At 43.9% G+C, this 24563-nt stretch overlaps 1 protein-coding gene across 4 annotated transcripts in view; it reads left to right on the top strand.

Annotated features, from left to right (window-relative positions):
- Positions 1 to 24563, top strand: part of pola1 (polymerase (DNA directed), alpha 1) — a 145323-nt gene that overhangs the window by 94434 nt on the left and 26326 nt on the right. For 2 of the 4 annotated variants that reach the window (XM_064334069.1, XM_064334068.1), the window contains exons 34-35: positions 6683 to 6814; positions 19808 to 19924. In XM_064334069.1, the coding sequence (XP_064190139.1) occupies positions 6683 to 6814; positions 19808 to 19924 (249 nt within the window). The remainder of the gene's footprint in view (positions 1 to 6682; positions 6815 to 19807; positions 19925 to 24563) is intronic. The other 2 variants (XM_064334071.1, XM_064334070.1) reach the window with 2 other exon arrangements.

Here is a 24563-nt window from a genome sequence, read left to right as displayed (position 1 = left end):
ACTTCTTTCTAGCTGTTTTATGCCGGTCTTGGAATAGGGGCTTCTTTCTTGTGCAACAGCCTTTCAGGCCATGGCGATGTAGGATTCTCTTAATGGTGTGGATATAGATACTTTGGTACCTGATGCCTCCAACTCCTTCAGCAGTTCCTTTATTGTTGTCTTGGGGTTCAGATGAACCTTTTGGACCAAAGTTTGTTCAGCTCTGAGAGTTCATTTGTGCCTCCTTCAAGATTTTTCTATTTGTATACAATTGTTTGTGCTGATGTTCGTGGTACCTTCAGTTGTTTGAAAATTGCTCCTATGGAGGAATTGGGCTTGTGGAGGTCCACAATTCTTTTTCTGAGGTCTTGGCTGTGTTACTTGGATTTTCCCAGGGTATCAAGGGCAAAAAGACAGTGGTTCTAAAGGTAGGCCCTTTAATACAGCCTCTGGTGCCAATTATCTCCTCCTAATTATGACAATTGGCCAATCAGAAGCTTCTGAAAAGTCATTACATCAATTTATGGAATCTTCCAGACTGTTTAAAGAGACAGTCAACTTGGTGTATGTAAACTTTTGACCCACTGAAATTCTGATATGGTAAATTAAACTGAAATAAATCTGTCTCTAATCGATTGTTTTAAAATGACCTCTGATGTGAACAAAGTAGATGCCCAAATTGACTTGCCAAAAGAAATGTATGGTAACATGAAATGTGCGGAGTTGTGAAAAACTGAGTTTGAGTGTCTTTAGCCTAGGTGTATGTAAACTACTGGCCTCAACTGTAGAGCACGGCTGAATTTTACAGCTGTGTGCCGCCCTGTGTACTCAGGGGTTCTATTCCCCATTATGGCACTCTCTGTGATGTTATCCCATCTCTGTCTGTTATCCTCTTCGCTTTCCCTCTATCTGAATAAAATGAGAAAAAATTCATAAAGGGGTGAACTGGCTTTCCTGAGAAAGAAGAAAGTGTGGACCAAGAATAGATCCTTGTGTAATTCCACGTGATACCAGTTTTTTGATGCATAATCTTCCCTGAAATATGGGAATAAAAGTAGTTAAGAGCAGTCCCAGAAGTTTTAACCCAATTTGTCAATGAATAAGGATGGTCACTGATGTCATACTACACTTTGATCCAGGAGATTGAGAATTAGCAAAGATTGCCATGATGCCAACGATGTGGGTGCCTCCATTTTTCTGTTGGTGGTTAAGTTGTACTGTAAGTTAGTTACCTTCAGGCATTCTGAAATGAGGTAGCTAGCTGGCTAACCCTCGTACAGGTGTTGCCCACATTTGAGCATGTTCAGCTTTCTTATGATTGGTGTTTTGTTTACATACTCAGTCGAACCCAAAAAGAGTACAACTCATCAATGAACATTATTGCTGTTGGTGTAGGTGGAAAGATACCATGTTTTGCATCCATATGAATCAGTACGTCTCAAAAGACTGTTTAAAGACTACACTGGAAGTATAACAAATCTGAAGGTTTTGCAAATCAGGAGACATTTTTCAACTTGAAACAGATTTAAATGTCACGTTCTGTTTTTTTCTTCCGAAAAATGCAGAATACTGCATAAATGTGACCACTGACACATGCATACATGCATGTGTGCTCACACTCACTTCCACACACACTTGCACTTTCTCTCACATACGTACATACACACACACACCCTGTGTCTCACACACTTCCTCTCTGTCCTTCACACTCAAACATTGAAGGAGTCCCTGAGCCTCAGAACACTGACCTGCTGTCCAACCCCTTCCATGTCTGAGGAAAGGCAGGCAGCACTCTGCATTTCTGTTAATATTAGCTGCTCAGGATTCTGTAGAAGCTTTGATAGCAGATTCTGAGGGAATGGGGGTGGGTTAGGGTTTGGTCTTTGATCTGCTTAGCTCAAAGCCCCCCACCCCCCAGTTGCCTGCTTGGTGGGGTTGGACATGGCAGACCTTGGCCTTGTGCAACATTGAGGTGGAAGATAATCACCTGCCAATTAGGGGAGACTTATGTAGCCCTCGGCTTTCTCCCATCTCTCAGAAACTAATAAACCTGCCCCAAATAGCACGCGCTCCCCCACGCCTGTCCCAAATTGCACACTCCTTCGTATTTTCCTCCCTGTCTAGAGCCTCCCGTACCCTCCTCTGCTTTGCAGATTGAAACTCTCCTGGATCCAATCTGCCGTTAAGATGGCCTGGCCTTGGGCCACTTTGCATGGAGGGAGGGAGGGAGAGAGGGATGTAGGAGAAGAAATAGTGGCCAAGAGTTAGCCCGCATCCCCTGCAATGGCCAGCCCACAGATAAGACGCTAAATGAATTAGGAGCCTGAGCGACAGAGTTGCCTTGATTCTGTGCTGATCCTCGGGGTGGTGCTGGTGGGGGACAACTTATCACAAACCCAAGCAGCCCAAACCTGAGGACCCCAGAGTAAAGCCAGCCAATGAGGGGCAGTGAGGCCTGAATCACATCCTGACCTAGTGCCTGTACCTGTGCCAGGGAGACAGTCCAAGTAGCACAAGAGAAAGGGAGAGAGAAGTGAGAGGGGGGGGAGAGAAAGAGGAATGCATGAATTCTCTTCAGGTGCAACGGCCGTCTTTTTCAGTTTTTATTATTCCAATGTTCCGGTTAGAGTTGTTGCAAATCTCTGTAGTGTATATGTGTGGTCCTTGTGTGTGTATGTGTGCGTGTATGAGTGTGAGTTTGTCTCAGGGTGCCTGTGCATGCGCTGCATGTTCCTAATGTTAGTGGTGTGCATAGGGTTGGGTACCAAAATTTGGTTCCTTACGAGTGACCACTGAATCTTGAGGAACCAACTGGAACCAAAAGCCGCGTTTCCACCGCAGGAACTTTACCCCGGAACTAGGAACCTTTTGAGGAACTCAGTGCGTTTCGACCGCAGGAACTAGGGTCTAAATTTAGTTCCGGGGGCTTTATTTTACCCCGAAAAAAGTTCCTGCTCGGGGGGTAGTACTTTCCAAAAGTACAGGAACCTTTGGGGTGGAGCTTGCAGCGCTGAACATTTCTGATTGGTCGAGTACTCGCAGCATTTTTTTTTGTTTATTTCAACCGCCATTTTTAAAAAACCTGCAGCCGCAAACCAGTTTGTTTTCATCATAACTTGAAATCAAACTTGTATGTTATGCGGCGCAGTAGCCTACTTTTGGTTATAGCCTGCCAACATCTTGGAATTATAACGTGTGCTCTTCTGTTCTTTTCTTGCTTTAGTATTCATTTTATAAAATGCTAAGCATTCGTGCTGGGACAGCATATTATGTACCAAATCATTCAAACGGTTTAATTCGGTTGCTGAATATTTTCTTCCGGATTTTCTTTGTTAGCCCGTTGTAATTGACTCAAATTCACTCGTTTGATACAGTAAAAGCAAACTGGAAATCACCTTCCGCACTTTTTGTCAGGGTAAAATAACAGGTTAATTCTAGTAATCGTCCCTTTTGCTTTTTCAGACTGCCGTAATTTTACTCTGCCATTCTTCAATTCCACAAAAAGACCAGGAAGACTGTGGACTAATTTATGGTGCATGGTTCGCATCTGGAGGGCACACTTCGCTGCTTGGCTAGCAGTAACTTTGAAGGAAAGCAAACGGTGGCTGTACCACTGCTAATTAGAATTTTCACGCAAGTCAGAGTTTTTGTTCTATTCTTGTCATTTTGCGATTAGCCTATATGGAATTGACAATGAGAAAGCAAACAATTCAACAGCAAATTGTTTACAACGTGTGCATGTTTTCTGCTGCTGTTGCTAGTTATTTGTGGAATGTGAATGCATTCTCTCGCCTCGGATGTCAAGACATGAAAGTGAATGTTCGCATAAAAACATAATGAATGTGTTTGAGAGGATATATAAAACAGTTACAATCTGACTGTTGGCCTGTTATATCCTATTTGCATAACAACGGTCCAAGTTCAACTACCAACGACAGTTTTGCTTGACAACGGTAAAATATGCCCAAACGGCTGCAGAAGAATATTTCAATAATATTTCGATAAAAATCAATAAATACAAAAGTAACCATATATAGTCATTGTTGGTAACCCGTTGTATACAAGTGGAATAAACCCCTCCGGGCTGTCCCGGTTATTAGAAAATAATGTAGGCTACTTCGGTGGTAGTATGGGGTTACAGAAGAAATCATAGGACAGATGGACCGACGACAACGCCGCTTTTTCATACGTCAGTGGGCTAATTTGCTTAATCTTCGCGGGACTTTAGACCGCGGTGGAAACGCAGACAACAATGGGCTGAAGGAACCTTTTAGTTCCTTGAAAAGTAGTTCCTGGGACTAAAGGTTCCGGGTACTTTTGGTGGAAACGCGGCTAAAGTCTCAAATGTCGGTGCAGACTTTCTGTTCTTACAGGGTATAAAAATACAGTTGAGGCCAAAACTTTACATACATCTAGGCTAAAGACATTCAAACTAACAAACAACACATTTCATGTTACCATACATTTCCTGTGTTAAGTCAATTAGGGTATCAACTTTATTTCCATTAGGTAATTTCAAAATAATAGTTAAGAGAGAGATTTCTTTCAGATTGTATGCAGATTTTCAGTGGGTCAAAAGTTTACATATAGTTTGTTAGTATTTGGTGGCATCACCTTTTAATTTGAATCAAATGCTTGGGGTAGCCTTCCACAAGCTTCTCACAATAGTTTACCAGAATTTTTGCCCATTCCTCCTGCCAGAACTGGTGTATCTCAATCAGGTTTGTGGGCCTCCTTGCTCGGACACACTTTTTCAGTTCAGTACACAAATTTTCTATGGGATTCAGGTCAGGGCTTTGTGATGGGCTCTCCAGTACTTTCACTTTGTTGTCTTCAGGCCATTTTGTTACAACTTTGGAGGTATGCTTAGGGTCATTGTCCTGCTGGAAGACCCAGTTGCAACCAAATTTTAACTCTCTAGCTGATGTCTTGAAGTGTTGCTTCAGTATTTCTAGATGATCCTCCTTCCTCATCATGTCATCTATTTTTTGAAGTGCACCAGTCCCTTTTCCAGCAAAACACCCCCACAACATGATGCTGCCACCCCCATGCTTCACAGTTGGGATGGTGTTCTTCGGATTAAAAGGCTCACCCTTTTCCCTCCATACATAGTGCTGATCATTATGGCCAAACAGTTCAATTTTTGACCAGAGAACTCTCCTCCAAAAGGTTAGGTCTTTGTCCTGGTGATCACCCGCAAACTTCATTTTGGCTTTTTTATGCCGATCTTGGAGTAGGGGCTTTTCCTTGCGTGACAGCCTTTCAGGCCATGGCGATGTAGGATTCTCTTAATGGTGGATGTAGATACTTTGGTACTTGATGCCTCCAACTCCTTCACCAGTTCCTTTGTTGTTGTCTTGGGGTTCAGTTGAACCTTTTGGACCAAAGTTTGTTCAGCTCTGGGAGTAAATTTGTGCCTCCTTCCTGAACAATGCAGTGTCTGTGTCTGTATTTGCATACAATTGTTTATACAGATGCTTGTGGTACCTTCAATTGTTTGAAAATTGCTCCTATGGAGGAATTGGGCTTGTGGAGGTCCACAATTCTTTTTCTGAGGTCTTGGCTGAGTTGCTTGGATTTTCCCATGGTGTCAAGGGCAAAAAGGCAGTGGCTCTAAAGGTAGGCCCTTAAATACTCCCCGTTAACTCCTAATTATGACAATTGGCCAATCAGAAGCTTCTAAAAAGTCATTGCATCAATTTATGGAATCTTCCAGACTGTTTAAAGAGACAGTCAACTTGATGTATGAAAACATTTGACCCGCTGGAATTCTGATATAGTGAATTAAAACTGAAATAACCCTGTCTCTAATCGATTGTTTGACCTCTGATGTGAACATAGTAGATGCCCTGATTGATTTGCCAAAAGTAATGTATGGTAACATGAAACGTGCGGAGTTGTGAAAAACTGAATATCTTTAGCGTAGGTGTATGTAAACTTTTGGCCTCGTAAATCGATGCAAAATGAATTATAAGGTAAACCACTTCATGTTCAACCAGATGCATTTTCCATTTCCATCTGCTTGCACACATAGCAAGCAAGAAAAAATTAAATAGCCTTCAGTCAGTCCACAAATGGTCCTACTAGAATGTTCTTTAATGCGAGTAAAAGGTTTGGCTTCACTAAAGTGGACAGAAAGAACAGTTTTGGCTGCTATGTTGAAAAATTTAGAACAATTTCCAGCTTGAGGTGTGTGTGCGTACGTGCGTGCTTGCACAGCTGATTGTTTTAATGATGTGCTGCTTGTGTGTGTTTGTGTCTGTGAGTGTGTGTCTGTGAACGTGTTCGTGAGTGTTTATAATTGTAGAGTTTGTGGTCCTGTTAATGGAGAGGCCCTGCTGTAATTCAGAAAGTATTGCCGTTGTGAGGGGCAGAAATGGCCACCATGTTGGAATCCCTTTCTCCTTCTGTTGCTAATGGTGTTGTGCTCTGGGGGAGCCAGACAGCAGGTGGAAATGTGCACTTTAAACTCTGTTTTTGTTTTCCCTCATTCAGTCTTGTGACAAGGGGGCACACAGGTAGTTCAGCCTTGCTGTCCGGTAATACAAAGCAGTGGCGCACCAGCACTTGCATGGAGGCGTGTGCAAGTATTTGTGTGCGTGTGATTGCACTAGCGTGTTACTGTTAGCTGTGTTGTCTGCGATACTTCCTGTCCCATTGAGCGTGGCCAAGGCGCTGGTATTAATGTCCTTTCCTGTCCTAGGGGTCGATGGTGGAGCCAAGCCTGCTGCGGTGCTGTCATATCCCATGCGGGGGCCATCCCATCGAGCACCTCGTTCAGATCAGTAACAAGCTCATTCTGGATATCCGCCATCACATTCACAGATATTACAGTGTGAGTATATGATCACTTTCACTTGCACCACAGCACAGGTACTTACGACTTTCACAGATAATACAGTGTGAGTACCTTACACTTTCACAGATAATAGTGTGAGTACCCTACACTTTCATAGATAATACAGTGCAAGTAATTGTCACTTTCATGGGTAATACAGCATGAGTATATTTTTTTTTTCCCCCACCGCCACCACCCCCAGAGTACATAGTTTACACATAATTATCTTTTACATTTGCACATTACCATTTATAATGTGTTCTCCTAAACAGAGCCCCCCCCCCCCCCCCATAGATGGGTAAACTGGGATGCAACTAGAGAGTTAATCAGGGTAATCTTACCATAGATTGTCAAATGTTTCCCTTTCCATGGTTGCAAAATTTTATCTATTTTAGTAAGTTTATTATTGAAGTTGATTCATTCATATTTTTGGGGATGTGAGTATGTCAACTGATCCATTCTTCCATTTTATTGGTAGATTACATGGTAAAATCTTTCAGAGATCCAATTCTTAGTATTGTACATTTGTCATAGTTTGGCTTTAAGCCTGATAGATTAGAAAAGTGATCTAGGTCTTCAGTAAGACCTTGCAGGGATGAACGTTGTGGGTTCAGCAGAAAACTTGTATCATCAGCATACATTGAGACCTTCGTATTTTAAACCTTGAATTTCTAATTAATAGAAATATTTTGATATTAATATTTGATCTTATCTTTATTGCAAGTATTTCAATTGCCATAATAAACAAGTATGGTGATAGAGGGCAGCCTTGTTTTACGCCCCTTGACAATGTAATATTCTCTGAAAAATAACCATTATTTATAACTTTACATGTGGGGTTGCTATACATGACTTTGACCCATTTTATTAGAGATTCACCAAAGTTGAAGAATTCTAGGCATTTGTAAATAAAATCCAGGCGCACTTCATCAAAGGCTTTATCAAAGTCTGCTATGAAAATTAAGCCGGCTTTCTTTGACGTCTCATAATGCTCTGTAATTTCAAGCAGTTGTCTTATATTGTCCCCCATGTATCGTCCCTGTAAAAAGCCTGACTGGTCAAGGTGGACAATATCCGACAGGACCCTTTTAATACGATAGGCTAAACATTTCGCTAATATTTTAGCATCACAACACTGAAGTGTAAGAGGCCTCCAATTTTTTTAAGTAAACTGGATCTTTATATTGACCGTTGGCCTCTTGTTTTAATAATAGATCAATTAAACCTTCTTGTTGAGTATCAGAGAGTATACCCTTATCATATGAATAATTAAAACATGTAAGCATGAGTATTTACCACTTTAACCAATCCTACAACATGAGTTCTTGCCGCTTTCAGAGATTCTACTGTGCAAGTACTTAACTCTTTCACAGTGATAGAGAATGGGTGCTTACCGCTTTCACAGATACTAAAGCATGAGTGCTTATCATTTTCAGAGATGCTACAGCCAGAGTATTTTCCAGTTTGACAGGTACTATTGCATGAATACTTTGCTCATTCCCCACCACATCAATTAACTGTTTGCCAACTGCTGTAAATTGTTAGATTGGTATTATATGACAACGCTGGAAGAACAGTTAAATGCAGAAGTTTTCGGACAGTGACAATTATGTTGTTTTAGCTCTTTACTCTAGCACATTAAATTTGAAATAATTAATGTGAAGTTAAAGTGCAGTCTCCCAGCTTTAATTTGAGGGTATTTACATGCATATCGGATGATCCGTGCAGGAACTACTGCCCTTTTTTACACAGCCACTCCATTTTATGGGAGCAAAAGTAATTGGACAGTTGGCTGCTGAGTTCTTTCTTTGCCAGCTTTCATACAGAAGAAAGCTAACGAAATGAGTTGATTCTAGGCACGGAATATGCTTTTTTGAGTTTGTGTCACAGTACTTCTGCATTTAAATGTAGATGTAGTTAATCGTACCTGCCTGTAATTCAGTTAGTTCCTCTGTGTATTTAAGAGCATGTTGAAAAAATACTCCTCGCTCCCATACTGGCCTTCAGTAATGATTTGTACTGTTTACTCTTGTAAGGAAGGAATCCCCATGCACGCTAGTACACAGACACACACAAAGTAATGACTCTGGGGAGCGGCTGTAATGTGGGGTGACATTTACACTGCTTTGTTTGCTGTTTGAGTTGGAAAGATTGAGCTGCCCGGGAAACGCAAGCAGTACTGTGTGTAGCTGGGGGGGGGGGGGGGTATAGCAAGGTAATGCTGGGCCGGTGGTGCATAGTTCCATGTTCCGTCGGCACTATTGGTGCAATCCGGCCTCATGTTTTGCCCATGTTTTAGTGTTCCACTCAAACTGTGTATGCTTCCCAGGCTTCTGTACAGTGTAGTCCCTGTGTGCGTGCGCGATCATGCATGTATGCGCGCATGTGTGTGCGAGAACTTACCCTCTTTGGCTGCGTGTCACTGTGACAGAAAGAAAAGAAAATTAATCAGGATCAACCAATCACAAATCTGAGAGAGTGACGGACTGCCCTGGCCCGCCAATCAGGCCCATGGGAGGGTGTAATAGGAAGCACGTACAAATCAGAACTCCAACAGAGCTGTATTTCCTCCAGTGCTTTGGAGCCTCTTTGTTCAGATAATACATGCTGTTTGTTTATTACGCTTTTAAATGGATTTCAGATGCTGCCCAGCAGCCCTGCATCCACAACGCCCCCACCGGTGCCCTGCTGGGCCCACAAATGCTTGCATTTATGTTGCCTTTCTGATGACTTCATGAGCTGAGCCAAGTTCTGTGCCAGCATTTCTCTCAATTCACCCCATTTTGTTTTGTCCACCTGTACAGTGAATGAGAAGAGTGTTTTATTTATTGAGTGGATAAGTGCAAAAATGTGACCGTGCAACCTGTCTTCAAGGGGGAAGTGCAGACACTGTGTGTGTGTCTTTGTGTTACCTGAGGAACCTGGTTCAGTTCTCTGATGATGTGTGTGAGGATGTGGGATTGGAACGTTTTGGTTCTGATATATGGATGGTGGTTCTGTCAGGCGTTGTGAAATTGTAAATTGTGGAATTCAAATACCCAACCAACAAATTGAGCTTTGGGAATGTTCTGTGTGTATCTGGAAACAAAATTCACTTGACGTTCCTTTGAGATTTACTGTGGTGGAAGGATATCGGATACATATTTGAGATTTAATTTGATTCACAGATTTAATTTTCTAATTATGGTATCAAAAAATAATACACCGAATTGTCATTATCCGCATAATTTAGAACATTCTATAAGGATTATAAGGAAAAAGTTGTCTGTACCATTGCATGGTTCAAAATGACAGTCTGAAAGGAGGGCAAAAATTGGCACTGATTGCAAGTTTCTCAAAGTAGTTATGACGCAAATCTCAATCATGCATTTTAGTCCATAAGACTATTATTTGCGGAGTATTTCAGGAAAGTCTGAGACATCAAGGGAATTTTGTTGCTGAATTCATACAGAATATTGCTTTGCCACTTCAAAGCATTCAGCTGAGTCCTGGTGTCTGCATTTACATACCTGTTATTTTGTAACTTCAGTATCCGGCAAGCATGACTTAACAACTTGCCCTCTTTCCTTATGTAAGATTTCAGTGGTTGGTCATACCTTTGCAAAATCGTGGTGTCTGTGGTCGCTAAAGAAATAAGAGAATTCTGCACGGTTTTCAACTTTTTCCAATGTTTAAAAGACAGTTGCCGGCTAGATATCATTGATGTAACTATTTAGATCATTATTCATACTGCATACATGTCGCTTTCTAGAATTTGGTGAACATTATTTCAATCAGAAAACTAAATGAATTGTACTGTTGCTCCAAGAATTTGCCTCAATATATACCGTTTGGACGTATCAGTGTGCAAACCGCTTTTGCCATCACTGAGCAATGCTCAATATCTAATGACACTGAATTTCTATTATTAAACGCTATACTTTAGGGACGACTTTTTAAATGAAGTGCAAAGTTAAAAATGCTGTCACTCCCCAATTTATTTAGTTAAAAATGCAGGCACCTCAACCTTCTGGACGCTATCGAAAACTAATCAGAGCTATTTTGATTGTTTAGCATTGATGACAATAGCCATATTTGTAAAAGTACATGACTATGTACAGAATTAGTACTGTTGTGATCCCAGAATGTGATTAAATTGAAACCATGGGGGTTGTGTCTAAATATTGTCTGAGCAGATATCATTTAATTGTAATGATTTAACCCCTTAGCGCACATGCCAAATCTGGCCAATCCTTGCCCATTTAGGGGGTACCCTATTTAAAGCTTTATAACTCCAAATGTGAACACCACAGATACTTGAAAAATGGCTTAAACCAAGCAGGACATTTGTACCATTTACAATACTAGCTTAGATTACTTTATATTCATAATTTTGGAAGAAATAAAGTGCCACACATGCAATTGTCTAGGCAAAAAATCTGAAATGAATTTACTCTTTTTTAGTTCACAATGAAATACTGAGAGATTGCATATATACAGCAAGTTAAACTATACATGTCCTGGATCAAAAACTTCTTAACCACAAGTTCATAAAATCTAAGGGTGGATATGTAGAACTACTAAATAACAAAGCAAAATAATAATAATAAAGCAAAAACTAAGCAGTGTACCCAGCGTCTCCAAATCTACCCAAAATGTCTAAATTATGCATTGCTGTAAATCACAACATGTTCACGTATTTCACTACAAATCAACTGTTTTTACTCAAGAAACTCACTGTTGCATCATTTTCAAGTGGGAATTACAAGCTTTCTGTCAGTACAGTGGTCTAAAATAGCTAGGGGTCCAGAAACATATCCAAAATCTCTCCAAAAAGGAATATAATACTTTTTGTCCATTGTAAAGCATATAAATGAGCCCCTTATGAAGGTTTAAGATGAAACATTGTTATCAAATTTAAACATAATGCAAAAATATTGTTACACAATGCTATACATTACCTAAATGTGTAATAATTAACTCTTGTATGTATTTCTATTCTCTGTACAATCTTCAACCGTCCACCACGTTTTGGCAATGTCCAAACACTCTCGTCATCACTGTTGCACAAAAACTACTAGACTACCAACGAACGCTTACATTAAAGTGTGAAATATCCACATTATATAATACCACTAACCTATTTAAAGACACTCAATTTCAAAAATAACGTATATAACCGAAGTATTTTGAGCAGTAATACTTACATAGCAATGATGAAATCTAATCTGTTTTCAGTAGATGGAGACAGAGACAGGAAATCAGTGATATAGTTCTATCCGCTCCTGTCTTACACCAGAAAACGGTGTCAGCTAGGTCTATCAGAAAACATATGGCTTAGCTATGCTCAGAAGTCCTCAATAATAATAGTATTTTCCAAGAAATTCCGAAAAATAGTTGACAACGTTTCGTTAGCAGCGTCTTTGTTCTACTGCTACCACAGAGTGAATGCGCAATTGAATGCAATGATAAGAACATTTCCGGTTACGCTGACCTATAAAACGCTATTCCAAAAGCAAAATTAGACATGTTATACATCATTAGAAAGCTTGTACTCTCACCTACTAAATAAATGAATTGTTAATCAAGCCAGACTGTACTAAAAAGGGCGACAACGCCGTAAACACGTGTGGTATTACACACAGCTGTTTTGGAAGATACCCAGGCATCACAAATGTGCCTATATTTCACAAAGGGATTGTCCAAGACAATATATGACCACTCAGTCTCAAAAGGGACACCTCTACGCGTAAAACCAACGGCAAGGTTGTATATTTATTCAATATTTAGTCCCAGATATTGACTATAGAATGACATGGTATCATTTTTTAAAACTTTTTCTCGTTTATTTCGTTATTCAGTGAGCAGCGTTTTCACTGCTGTATGGGCATATCTTAGGGCTATTGTCGGGTTTATCTTGTTGCTATGACGGAATATGATTTTTTAGTGGTGAAATAATATTTTTATGAATGCCCAGATAGACAGTATTGTCCATTATGTCATGGGTGGGGGGTGTAGTTGCAGATGAGACTGCAGGGAGGGGGTGTGTGTTAAATGAACGACCAGAGCGACAATGGTGGGGCTGCGAAACTCCGTTTTCGGCATAGTTGTCATGTATCGTCTACTAATGAAACTAAAACAACGCGTTTCTGTTTTTAACTCATACTTTGGTTGCAGTAGCACTGAATGTCTGAGTTCAGTAATCTGGGCACGACGGCGTGCCGACCACTAGGGGCTTTGTGCTAAGAGGTTAAAAGTGCATGTATTTAACATGTTGCCGTTTCAAAAGGAGCAGTGGCCCCGGCAGGGGGAGCCCTGCCGAGTGAATGAAACAAGGCACCTTCAGAAGCTTTTGGTCTTTTGGGTATTAATACCTGAAGCCCCAAGGCATCCGGATTCTGGATCCACACTGGACTTCTATGACAAGGCCTTGTTTTGGGCCCATACCCGCTGGCAAATTTGTGAATGGCTCCACGTTTGAGCACACAAACACATTTACACCTGCTTATTAGTACTTGCATGGGAGACTTGTCAATGTAGCCACTTCATAGCCTAACGCCACATAGTTCTGTTATAGGACCAAAAAAATCACTGTAAAAACAGGGCAAAGCTTCTGCTGGATGCGTCTTTAAATGTATTGCAATGTAAAACTAGCTTGTGTAGCTGTAGATAAAACTGGTTTTCTGGCTGCATTCATCATTAGAAAGCTATTTTAAAAAGCTGCAGGACATTGTAGCAGGTAATCCTGACACCTCCTTCACCCACACCCAGGATTTGGACCAGTAGCCTTTGGGTGTAATGTCAACCAACTTTGTGTAGGACATCCCCCCCTAATATCATACATATCAGAAGGGGGAGCGTCGCTTAGCTGCAGAGAAATCAATTATAGCCATCAATGCATCCATCCATGGTGAAGCGTTAGCCCCCCCCACCACCCACCCACCCAACCAATTTGTCCATTTGTCAGGAGGTGTGAAACAGCTGCTGGCCGTGAATGCTAACCAACCCCCCCCCCCCCCCCATGTCAGTCTCCTCCCGTTTCTCTCTGAGCTTCAGTGGACAGAGCACACCCACCCCCACCCCCCACATCAGCACTCGCTTAACTGAAGAGGGGTAATATTCTGTAATTAAGGATTCCTTTCAGTTCAGGAAGGGGACAAACAGGGCTGTTTGTTCTGTGTGTTGGAGGATAAAAAGTGAGGGGGGGAGGGGGGAGCGTGCATGGTTACAGATTGTAAGCCTGTGTTTGTTGAGTATCCAGTGGAAACACACAAGCATTAATCAGAAGAGAAATTACTGCCGTCGCCACCTCTACCCTGCCGCCATTATCAATTTGCAGCTCTCTGGAGACAAAGCAAATATAAATTTTGTGGGGTTTCTTTCTCACTCAATCTCTCTCTCTCTTTCTCTCTCTACTCTGTCGCTTCTCTCTCTCTCTCTTTCTCTGCTCGCTCGCTCGCTCCATCTCTCTCTTCATCATTTGTTCCCTGACTCCAGCATCTCTGGTGAAATAACAGCGTGGCACAAAAGCCCCATATTTACCTAGTTCTAATGTCGGTTGCCATGGTGTTTAACAAATTATTGCAATTATGTTCCCCAAGCGGGTCACCCTTGGTAACTGCCTGGAAGGAAAGGGAAAAAAAGAGGGGGAAAAAACAGGTGATAATCCTGTTTTGAACAAAAGGTCAAATTGCTGAATAGAAAGCCGTGATTAACTGGAAGATGTACAAAGTGGACTTATTTCTCCCCATTCAGAATCGCTCCATGATGGACTGGGGGGGAGGCAGGCGAATAAGTGCATCTGTTGATTGCTTAAGTACAAAGAAGTGAGAAGCCGCTGTCTCAGGCCCTTTCACTGGGCCTGCGTAATCGCGCCCTTTTTTACAGCCGTGTGCCCACCGGAGCTGCCTGAGAGAAGCAGTGGAACGGGGGCAGTTGTGCGGAGGGTGGGGGCGGGCAGGGATGGAGGTTCAGCGCAGAATTCCTACAGCAGAGGTGTTAAGCGGCTGGAATGCCAGCGCTCCATTTTGCAGAAGATCCCTCTCCCCAGATGTCATAAGCTGCTAACTGCCCAAACAATGTGGCCCTGGTTTGCTTGACATTGATGATTTATTTCACTTTTTGGTGTCTGGTGAAGTGGGGCTTGCCCGATGCATATTGGGTTAGGCAGCCCTCCCGCGACGCTGAGCAGGAATAAGCAGTTTAGATAATGGATGGATGGATAGTGTAGTGAGGTTTTCTGTATGAAAAAAATACGGATTTGAGGGTCAGGGTTTTTCCTGGCTCAGAATAGGGCTTAGGTGGTGGCTTTGTGGCAGCGACTGAGGACGGTCCAGCTTTACTGCCATCGTCAGACGTGTTGTCTTCCTATATTTTTCTACATTTACAATGTAAAGAATTGTGTGGAAAATATATCCTATACTGAAGGATTTAAGCATTGTAAGGATTTGAACAACTACATGAATAGTTTTATTTGGAAATGCATGTCTTGAAATGCATTTCATTTTTGTCAGAAAAAACTTGCAATATTATAGTTATTTATTATAATAACTATATTATAATATAGGGTGCAATATTAATTAACCATGTAATTCACACCAATGAATCCAAATGCCAGCTTACTGTATTGTACTGTATTATTTTTTATGAATTCACTCAACCAATACTGTCACTGGTCTCACTTGTTCCCTACTCATTCCATTGTAAAGAGATCGCATATTTGCAGACTATTAGAGCATATTTCGGATATTTTCATGGAATTAGTCATTTATAAATGTATGTTAAAAGTTGGGTGATGTGGCATAAATAAACCAACAGTTGTCCTATAAAGACACAAAACCACAAAAGTTTATGAAGGTAGGCGGTTTCTGTGGAAAATCATGTCTGTTTCATTATTTTATGCAATTAAGCAGATTCTACTATAGTTAATTTAGCATGTGGTTGTGCATAAACTTGAAAGCAGTCAAAACTTTAAATACTTGAAATGCAGTATCATTCATCACAAAATTGTTCAGTAAAATCACAGACCATCTGTAATCGTTTTATAGTGTTTTTTGTGTGATTTTGTATTTATACGCGTCTTTAAAACACTTAGGTGGCCCACCTAAGACATTTAAATGCAGAAAAGCCTGGAGGTGCAAGAGAGGGCAAGAGTGAGGAATAGGAGGAACTGGGGGCGATGGTGTGGGAGAGGAGGAGACGGAGCAGGGGGAGGGGAGGGGGCGGGGTACTGGAGGAGTGATTGGGAGAATCGGGGGAAGAGAATGTATGTTGGGGAGGAGGGGGAGAGATGAGTTTTCCAGTCGTTAGCTCTCAGCATCAGGCCTCAGCTTTGCTCAGTGTTTGGTTAAATTATGTGGAATTCATTTGACTCCTTCAGATGTGGCTGTGTTCACTCTGTGCAGAATCGACTGGTGTAATTATGCAATTATAAAGCTTTATCCTGCTCCTTCTCCACACAACCAGCCGTTAGCCAGGGATTGTGGGAATTGATTTATCTTCCTTTTTCCTGTCCTCCTGAGATTCATACAGTTCCTTCAAGTCTCAACTGTCATCACTGTAGCCCACAGTGTGAAATTGTGGAGCAGGGTGTGAGTAATCTCTTCCTCAATGTGTGTACACTATGAGTAATGGGTGCAGGAGAGTTTTGGAGGAAAGAGTGTGATAAGCAGTGTAATGGGTGGAGCTGTGTAAGAGTTTGGTGGAGCTGTGTGAGTGTAGGAGGGTGGAGCAGTATGAGTGTAGCGGGTGTTGCAGTGTGAGAGTAGTAGGCGGTGCAGTGTTGGAGTAGTGGGTGGTGCTGTGTGAGTAGTCGGTGGTTCTGTGAGTAGTGGTGGTGCAGTGTGAGAGTTAGGTGGAGCAGTGTGAGTGGTGGGTGGTGCAGTGTGAGAGTAGTAGGTGGTGCTGTGTGAAAGCAATGGGTGGTGCTGTATGAGAGTAGTAGGTGGAGCAGTGGGTGGTGCAGTGTGAGAGTTAGGTGGAGCAGTGTGTGAGTGGTGGGTGGTGCAGTGTGAGAGTTAGATGGAGCAGTGTGTGTGTAGTGGGTGGTGCAGTGTGAGAGTAGTAGGTTGAGCTGTGTGAGAGTAGGGTGGAGCAGTGGGTGGTGCTGTGAGAGTAGAGGGTGGTGCTGTAAGAGTTAGGCGGAGCAGCGTGTGTGTGGTGGGTCGTGCAGTGTGAGAGTAGTTGGTGGTTCTGTTAGTTGTGGGTGGTGCTGTGTGAGAGTAGTGGGTGGTGCTGTGCGAGTAATGGGTGGAACAGTGCGAAAGTAGTAGTTTGTGCTGTGTGAGTGGTGGGTGGTGCAGTGTGTGAGTGGTGGTTGGTGCTGTGTGAGAGTAGGGTGGAGCAGTGGGTGGTGCTGTGAGTAATGGGTGGAGCAGTGTGTGAGTGGTGGGTGGTGCAGTGTGAGAGTAGTAGGTTGAGCTGTGTGAGAGTAGGGTGGAGCAGTGGGTGGTGCTGTGAGAGTAGAGGGTGGTGCTGTAAGAGTTGTGGGTGGAGCAGTGTGAGAGTAGTAGTTGGTGCTGTGTGAGTGGTGGGTGGTGCAGTGTGAGAGTTAGGCGGAACAGTGTGTGTGTGGTGGGTGGTGCAGTGTGAGAGTAGTAGGTTGAGCTGTGAGAGTAGTCGGTGGTTCTGTTAGTTATGGGTGGTGCTGTGTGAGAGTAGTGGGCGGTGCTATGCGAGTAATGGGTGGAACAGTGCGAAAGAAGTAGTTTGTGCTGTGTAGGTGGTGCAGTGTGTGAGTGGTGGTTGGTGCTGTGTGAGAGTAGGGTGGAGCAGTGGGTGGTGCTGTGAGTAATGGGTGGAGCAATGTGTGAGTGGTGGGTGGTGCAGTGTGTGGTGCTGTGAGAGTAGTAGGTGGAGCAATATGTGAGTTGGGTTGACCTGTGGGTGGTGCTGTGTGAGAGTAGTGGGTGGATCAGTGTGTGTGTGGTGCGTGGTGCTGTGTGAGAGTAGGGTTGAGCAGTGGATGGTGCTGTGTGAGAGATCCATTGGGTCTGTGTTCATCTCCATGGCCTACACCTTGTGGAAATGGTGGAATGAGGTGGGGGTTTTTTGTTTATTTTTTTATTTTTTTAATTATTTTCTATTTTCAACCTCAGGGCCTCCTCAGAGTGTGTCAGTGCGTGTGTGAGGGGAGTGTATCAGTGTCTTTGGGGAGTGTGTCACTTTGTAAAGTCAGGACTATATTCGTGTGTGCATGTGTCTTGTTCAGAGGGGTTCAGTGCCACTGTGTGTATCTCCATGTTATGATGAAATCATGACTCCACCCTTGTGAGTGTCACCATGAGCCACTTAGCAACAGCAGTCATTTGATCTGGATGTTCTGAGTGATTCTGGGTCAACGAGTTCTCCTTCTCCATTACGGCTGAGGCAGGAGGGCATGTTGGGTAATTCTCCCTCGCTCTGTCATCCGCACTGAGTGTGCCTGGGTCCCAACGACTAGGGGCCCCAACAAGTGGGGGGCCCCCAATGCAGCCTTACCCTCACAAGTAACCCCACCCCACATCCCCATTCTGGTTCACGCTTCTCTTCTCCTCTCCCTCTCCTCTCACTCCTCTCTCTGCCTCCCCCTATCCCTTCCCCTCCCAAAATAACCTCACTCCCACACGCCGCATCCGCTGTGGGCAGGGCTTTTGCGGCTCTAATTAGTTCCTGGTAGGGTAGTGTGTTTTTAATGACACAGTAACGAGTGAAGGGCCTAATTACTAGCGCTAGTGGCTGACTGTAAGCGGGAGGGGGAGGGGCGCAAAGTGGTGAGCTGGAGCCGGAGACTCGCAGCTGCGTAGGAGGGGGCGGAGCATGGTGTCCGCCTGCTCGCCTCTCCCCCAGCCTGCGGAGACGGGCAATCGGCAGTGCCCGCTGGTCTCCGGAGCGATGCCATGTTTGACCGTTGGAGGATTTTCGCCTCCTCGCTCTCTCTTGTGTGGGCGTCCCGCAGCCCATGGGAACGGTGGGGGTTGATTTAGCACGGGCCCCTGCTGAACACAAAGGGGTCCTTGGCCAAACAAGGGCCCAGATAACATAGACACACACTGCACAAAATTAAAACTAAACACCACGCATATGTCAGGATTCAATTACAGCCCCCCCGCAAACCCCCCCCCCCCCCCCCGAATTTCTTTATCCTGAGGCTCTGAGCTTAATTATCCAAATAAACTCATGCACCAGACAAAAGACACCTCTCACCCACATCCCCCACCCCTCCACCCCCACTGGGGAAATGGCAGTGGCAGGATTAATTGGGAAATTAAAAATAGGGGCATGTAAGGCGCAGGTCTGATATTGTTCCTGGCCTTGGGACAATGGCACTGGTGAGCGTGTCTGTTTGAGCGGGCGGGCCCTATGATAACGGCTCACAAAAGGCCCTCAAATGAAGACTACAGGTGGGATCGGCTTCAAAGAGACTCTAGTGTTAATCAGCTCACACAGGAAGCCGAGTACAAATTGCATTACCCCGCTGTCTCATAGCTCCCATGTTTATGGGCGGCGTGGGTGTAGCAGTAGTGTTTGCCTGTACCCTAGTGCACACACCCCAGGACAACGGCTCCCCCGCTGTCGGCAGCTAAGGAAAGCAATACCGGGTTTCATGGTTTAATCTAAGCGCGTTTGCTTTTCTCACATTTATTGGGACCCTAAGAATCATTGTGAGTTAAGATCCTTGTAGCTTAAATGATCTCTTAAGTGGACAGATTGGGGGGGATTGCGGCGGGGGATGGGGATGTGGGGGGGGTGGGGGGCGGGGGTTCGTTCCCTTGCATTGAGAATTCTTACTGCTAATCATTCAATGGTGGTAAAACATTTTGTAGTACATGGTGTGACTGAAGCTGTGAGATGAGGGGAAGGGGTCAAGGGGCACGTTTCGGTGAGGTTTTCCAGCAGTCGCTTCGGATTGCACGTTTTGGCCCACCGTGCTTTTGCCTGTCCTTGAAAATGAAACAATAGCAGTGATCCCATAAAAAAGCACCAAATGTAAAACAAAAATAATAATGAATGAATAATATCTGTCTCTCTCAGGGCTGGCTGGTGTGTGAAGATCAGGCGTGTCAGAACCGGATCCGCCGTTTGCCCGCGGCGTTCACCCGGACCGGCCCAGTCTGTCCAGCTTGCACAAAATTCACACTTCGTCCTGAGGTACGCCCCCCTCCTTCCCCTACAGCAGGCCAAAGGCGCAGATCGCTCTCAATTTAGGCAGGGTTCTCAGGAGGCTGCAGATCAATCTTTCTCCAGGTGATGGCGCTGTGGAGCTAATTAAAACCCTGTCTCAGTCTCCTGCCACTGCTCTGTCTGAGCGCTACACTTCTTATCTTTCTCTCTCTTTCCCTCCCTTTCCAGTTTCACTCTGTCATCACTGCCAAGAGCATGACTTAGGCTGACTTAGGCTGGTTAAACATCTTTGTCATCATCATCATCATCATCATCTTCTATGTAATTAAATGTTTGTCAGCATCCCATGCCATTCTACAGCCTTCTCTCCCTTTGGACCAGCGGGGCTTTTAGTTTGTCCCTGTTGGTCCTGGTTCCTAGTGGCACTAAGGAAGTATTTGGCCGCTGGTCTACATCTTTCCCCTCCCCCCCACCTTCACGGTCTCACTTTGTTGTTTTTTTTATATATCTCTCTTTCTTCTTATTTCTCCTTTGGGCTCAGCTGTGGCGACAGGTTGAAGCCCAAAAGGCCGATTTGGCTTGTCACCATAGCCACTTACACGTCTGCTCCCTCTCCCCTCCGCTGGCGAGACAGCAGTTTAAACTGCCAGCTGAATAAAACAGCCCCTTCCCCTCCCACGTCTGTCTGTCTGTCTGTGCTCCCCCTACGGGCAGAGAGACAGTGACCACTATTGTCTCTGCATTAAAGGGGAGAGGAATGCCTCTCTCTCTAATTGGCCAGTAATTTAGAGGAGTTACATACAGGTGCAATTTGTAATATTTTCAGTAAATTAAATTTTTTTTCTGTCTCTCTCTGCCTCTGTCTCTTGCTCTCTGCCCCTTCCTGCTCTCTCTTTTTTCTTTTCTCTCTCTTTCTCTCCCTCTCCACCCAAATTGCTCTTATTCCCTGTTGCCCTCTGCTTTCTTCTCTACTTTTCTTTCTCATCTTTCCTTCTCTTGCCATCTCTCTCCATCCCTCTTTCCTTCTTCCTTTCATCCCTGATTCCTGTCATCTTCTCCTCCTTCCCCCATATCTCCCTGTTTTTTTTTCTTTCCCTATTTTTCTCTCTCTCCCTCCCTTTCTTTCTCTCATCTATATCTCCCTCTACCTTACTCTGATCACTCTCATCCTCTATCTCTCCCCCTTTCTTTCCCTTTCTCCCTTTCCCTCTCTATTTCCATCTCTCACTCCTCTCTTTTTCTCTCCCTTTCTTGCTCCCTCTCTCATTCCCCTTCTCTCTCTCTCTCTCTCCCTCTCCCTCTCCCTCCCTCTCCTCCCCCCTTGCTGTTATTGATGTGCGATCAGCCGCCCATTAGGGTTTCCTTTTTCCCCTCTAGTGGAAATTGCAGCATGTTAATTTTCACACAAATTACAGCAATAGCAGGTATCTCTATTTGCTGCATTATAGCAGGAGCAATCAGCGATAATTGAGTGCCTTTCAAAGGGAGCCCGGTGAATTCACTCCAATTCAAAGCCAGTCCATTTATCGCCTAATCGCTCTTTAAACACTGAATTTCTGGAACAAAAATTCTTGTCATAATTTTGCTTAAGTGTATTTGGAAATCACAGTCCTTTGAGCAAGGATAATTGAAATCAAATCCTTTTCACTGGAGCTGACATTTCTACATTTCCCCAATTGAAATTAATTTCAAAAATTGAGCATGAATATCTTCAAATAGCAGGCAATTATACCTTTCAATGGGGAGAAATTATGTGCACAAAAAAGTGGAGACATCAGCAAGCGCTTCAGTTAAATGTCTTTGTTTCCCACTGTGTTTGTCTTGTAAAGATTTACATATATTGACTCGTTATGCGACCTTGCGTTGTGGATAGCCTCCCTTTTTCATTTCAGCCCATTAAAATTAACTAAAATTGGAAGGTTTTTAGTTAAGCTTCATCAGAACTGTTTGGATTTTTTCCTTTTTTTCGCCTGCAGCTGTGGAGAGTAGCGAGACTGGCGGGGCTAACCCCTCCTTTGCCGCACTGCAGGAAACGGCACTCTGACAGCCCACTCTCAGGTCCAAACCACACTGTTCTGACAGCCCACTCTCAGGTCCAAACCACACTGTTCTGACAGCCCACTCTCAGGTCCAAACCACACTGTTCTGACAGCCCACTCACAGGTCCAAACCACACTGTTCTGACAGCCCACTCTCATGTCCAAACCACACTGTTCTGACAGCCCACTCTCAGGTCCAAACCACACTGTTCTTACAGCCCACTCACAGGTCCAAACCACACTGTTCTGACAACCCACTCACAGGTCCAAACCACACTGTTCTGACAGCCCACTCACAGGTCCAAACCACACTGTTCTGAAAACCCACTCTCAGGTCCAAACCACACTGTTCTGACAACCCACTCACAGGTCCAAACCACACTGTTCTGACAGCCCACTCACAGGTCCAAACCACACTGTTCTGAAAACCCATTCACAGGTCCAAACCGCACCATTCTGAATACCCATTCACAGGTTCAAACCACACCACCACTCACAGGTCCAAACCGCACCACTCTGTAACCGCACATGCACAAGTCCAAGCTACACCACACCATCACCACAGACACCGACAGGTCCAAACTACACCACAACATTCTTGGTCCAAACCATGCGACACCCAAACTGTGCTGCAGCACACAATGCAACCCAATCCACTCTGTATCTTGCATAGCAACGAAGTCTGTGACGCACTGCACACTAACTCAAACCGCAAAAAGCAAACCAAAAGCGCACCGTGAGTCCAACCATACGCTTCACCATAACAGAAACTCCACAATAACTCAGCTTTTTAATTTTGTCTTGTCAAGAAGAACCCCTACCCCCCCGCTTGGTCGAATTGTTCTTGCGCAGTGTGTAGGGTGGGGAGAGCCCTGGTAACCTCACCCCTCCCTCCCTGGGTGATGCAGTGACATGTAGGGCCACACCCTGGGAGACATCACAGGCTTTGTCAGTACCCTACTGTGGTGTGCTGAGTGAGTAGCCTTTTTTCTTTTTTTGGGAAATAGAACTCATTTTTTGCTGTATTTGCAACAAAAAACTGCAAAATAGCATTGATATGATATGACTGATATGAGTTAAGGTGTTAACCTATTCTGTTTGGGCCCTTTGTGTTTGTTGTCTGTAGTGTAAATGTGATTTTCGCTCTGCAGCAGAGGGCTGCTCTCTGGGTGTTCTGGCAGCTTATGGTGGGCTTCTGAAATGGCAGAGCAGCAGAGACAGCATGTGTCTGAACAGATGGTGTTTTCGTTGACGCGGTGTGGCCTGTGTGCTCGTCACAGAGGCAGCGTCCGCTGCCGTTTTGCCTGCGTGCTCTCCTTTTCCCAGCACATTTTGAGCTGTGCTGGTATTTCCGTGCCAGCGAGGCAAGCAAGTTCTTTCTGCAGGGTTTCTCTGCCGGGCTGGGTTGTGGTACTTCTTCTGCCGAACTGGAGATATTTTCCTTTAGCCTTCTTTGGACTCTCATCTTTCTATCCTTAAACCCCCACTTCCTTTTATCTCCCCTTGTCTCTTCCCCCGTTTCCCTCTCCCTTGCCGTCGGTTTTCTATTTCAATTCCAATTAGCCATTTTGCCATGACAACAATACCTTCGCATTGCCAGACAAATCAAGTGTTTTGGGAAAACAATAAAATATCATAAAATACAAGTGCCAAAGGAAAAGCATTATGTCACGACACACTGGGCAGAGAGATAGCAAGCCGATCAATATCAATACATTGCTGAATCGTAGTTCACGGAAGAGGCTTCATTGTCAAAAGGGGCATTAATATCTCCATAATAACCACCCAGTATGTCGTGCAACTGAGTACACACACGGCTTGCTTACATGTACAAAGAATAGGTAATTGACATTACCACAATGCAGCTGCAGGAAGACGCTACCAGCTTCTGGGCATGGCGTCTTCGTCCGGTTGCCCTCCGCATCGACGACGGCGTTCGAGGGTCACGAAAGCGGTCACGCTAGCGGTCGCTAACCAGCGTTAGCTGCGTCCAGCTTCGTTGGTTCTGGTTTTCTAAAAGGTTCTAAAATGTTCTTCGGCTATTGGGTTGTGCCGTATGGTTGATTCAATTGAATGACGGTAAACTTGGTTTAATACGCAAAAGGTAGAGCTATGAGAGGTACATGGAATCCTTAGTCGTGCCTTCTTCAGGACGCGGCCATCTTGGTCCTTCGATCAGAGCAAAACTTCTTCTCTTGCGCCAGAACCCCGAGTGGTAAATAAGGAATTCACCCTGCCCCACTTCCGGGTCTCAAGGTCAAACCACTTTGCAACATACATCATCAAACATTGTCAAAAATCATTCAATTGCACATCAAGCAAGCCGGAGACATTTATGAACCCACTAATTCTAAAAGTGGGATTTTAGCTAAAAGAAAGTAAATAACAATAGGCTTATCTAGGACCTGAGATCTAGTAGCACTCTTAACTAGATAACGTGGTGATCTCTTAAAGGGAAATGGCACGTCCGTAACAATTAGTCTGTCTTAAAAACTACACAATATTTAATTGGAACAAAATCTTGAATGAAAGGAAAGTAAATTAGGTAATATTCTAAAGCAAAAAAACAAAGTTCCTCTTTGTCTCTCAATTCAGTTAAATTCAGAATGGGTTATTGGCATGAAATG

The sequence above is a fragment of the Anguilla rostrata genome, chromosome 4, assembly GCF_018555375.3.
Source record: "Anguilla rostrata isolate EN2019 chromosome 4, ASM1855537v3, whole genome shotgun sequence".
In the NCBI taxonomy this organism is placed as follows: domain Eukaryota; kingdom Metazoa; phylum Chordata; class Actinopteri; order Anguilliformes; family Anguillidae; genus Anguilla; species Anguilla rostrata.
Note: the sequence above shows the minus strand (reverse complement) of the source record. Positions and strands in the feature narration are given on the sequence as shown.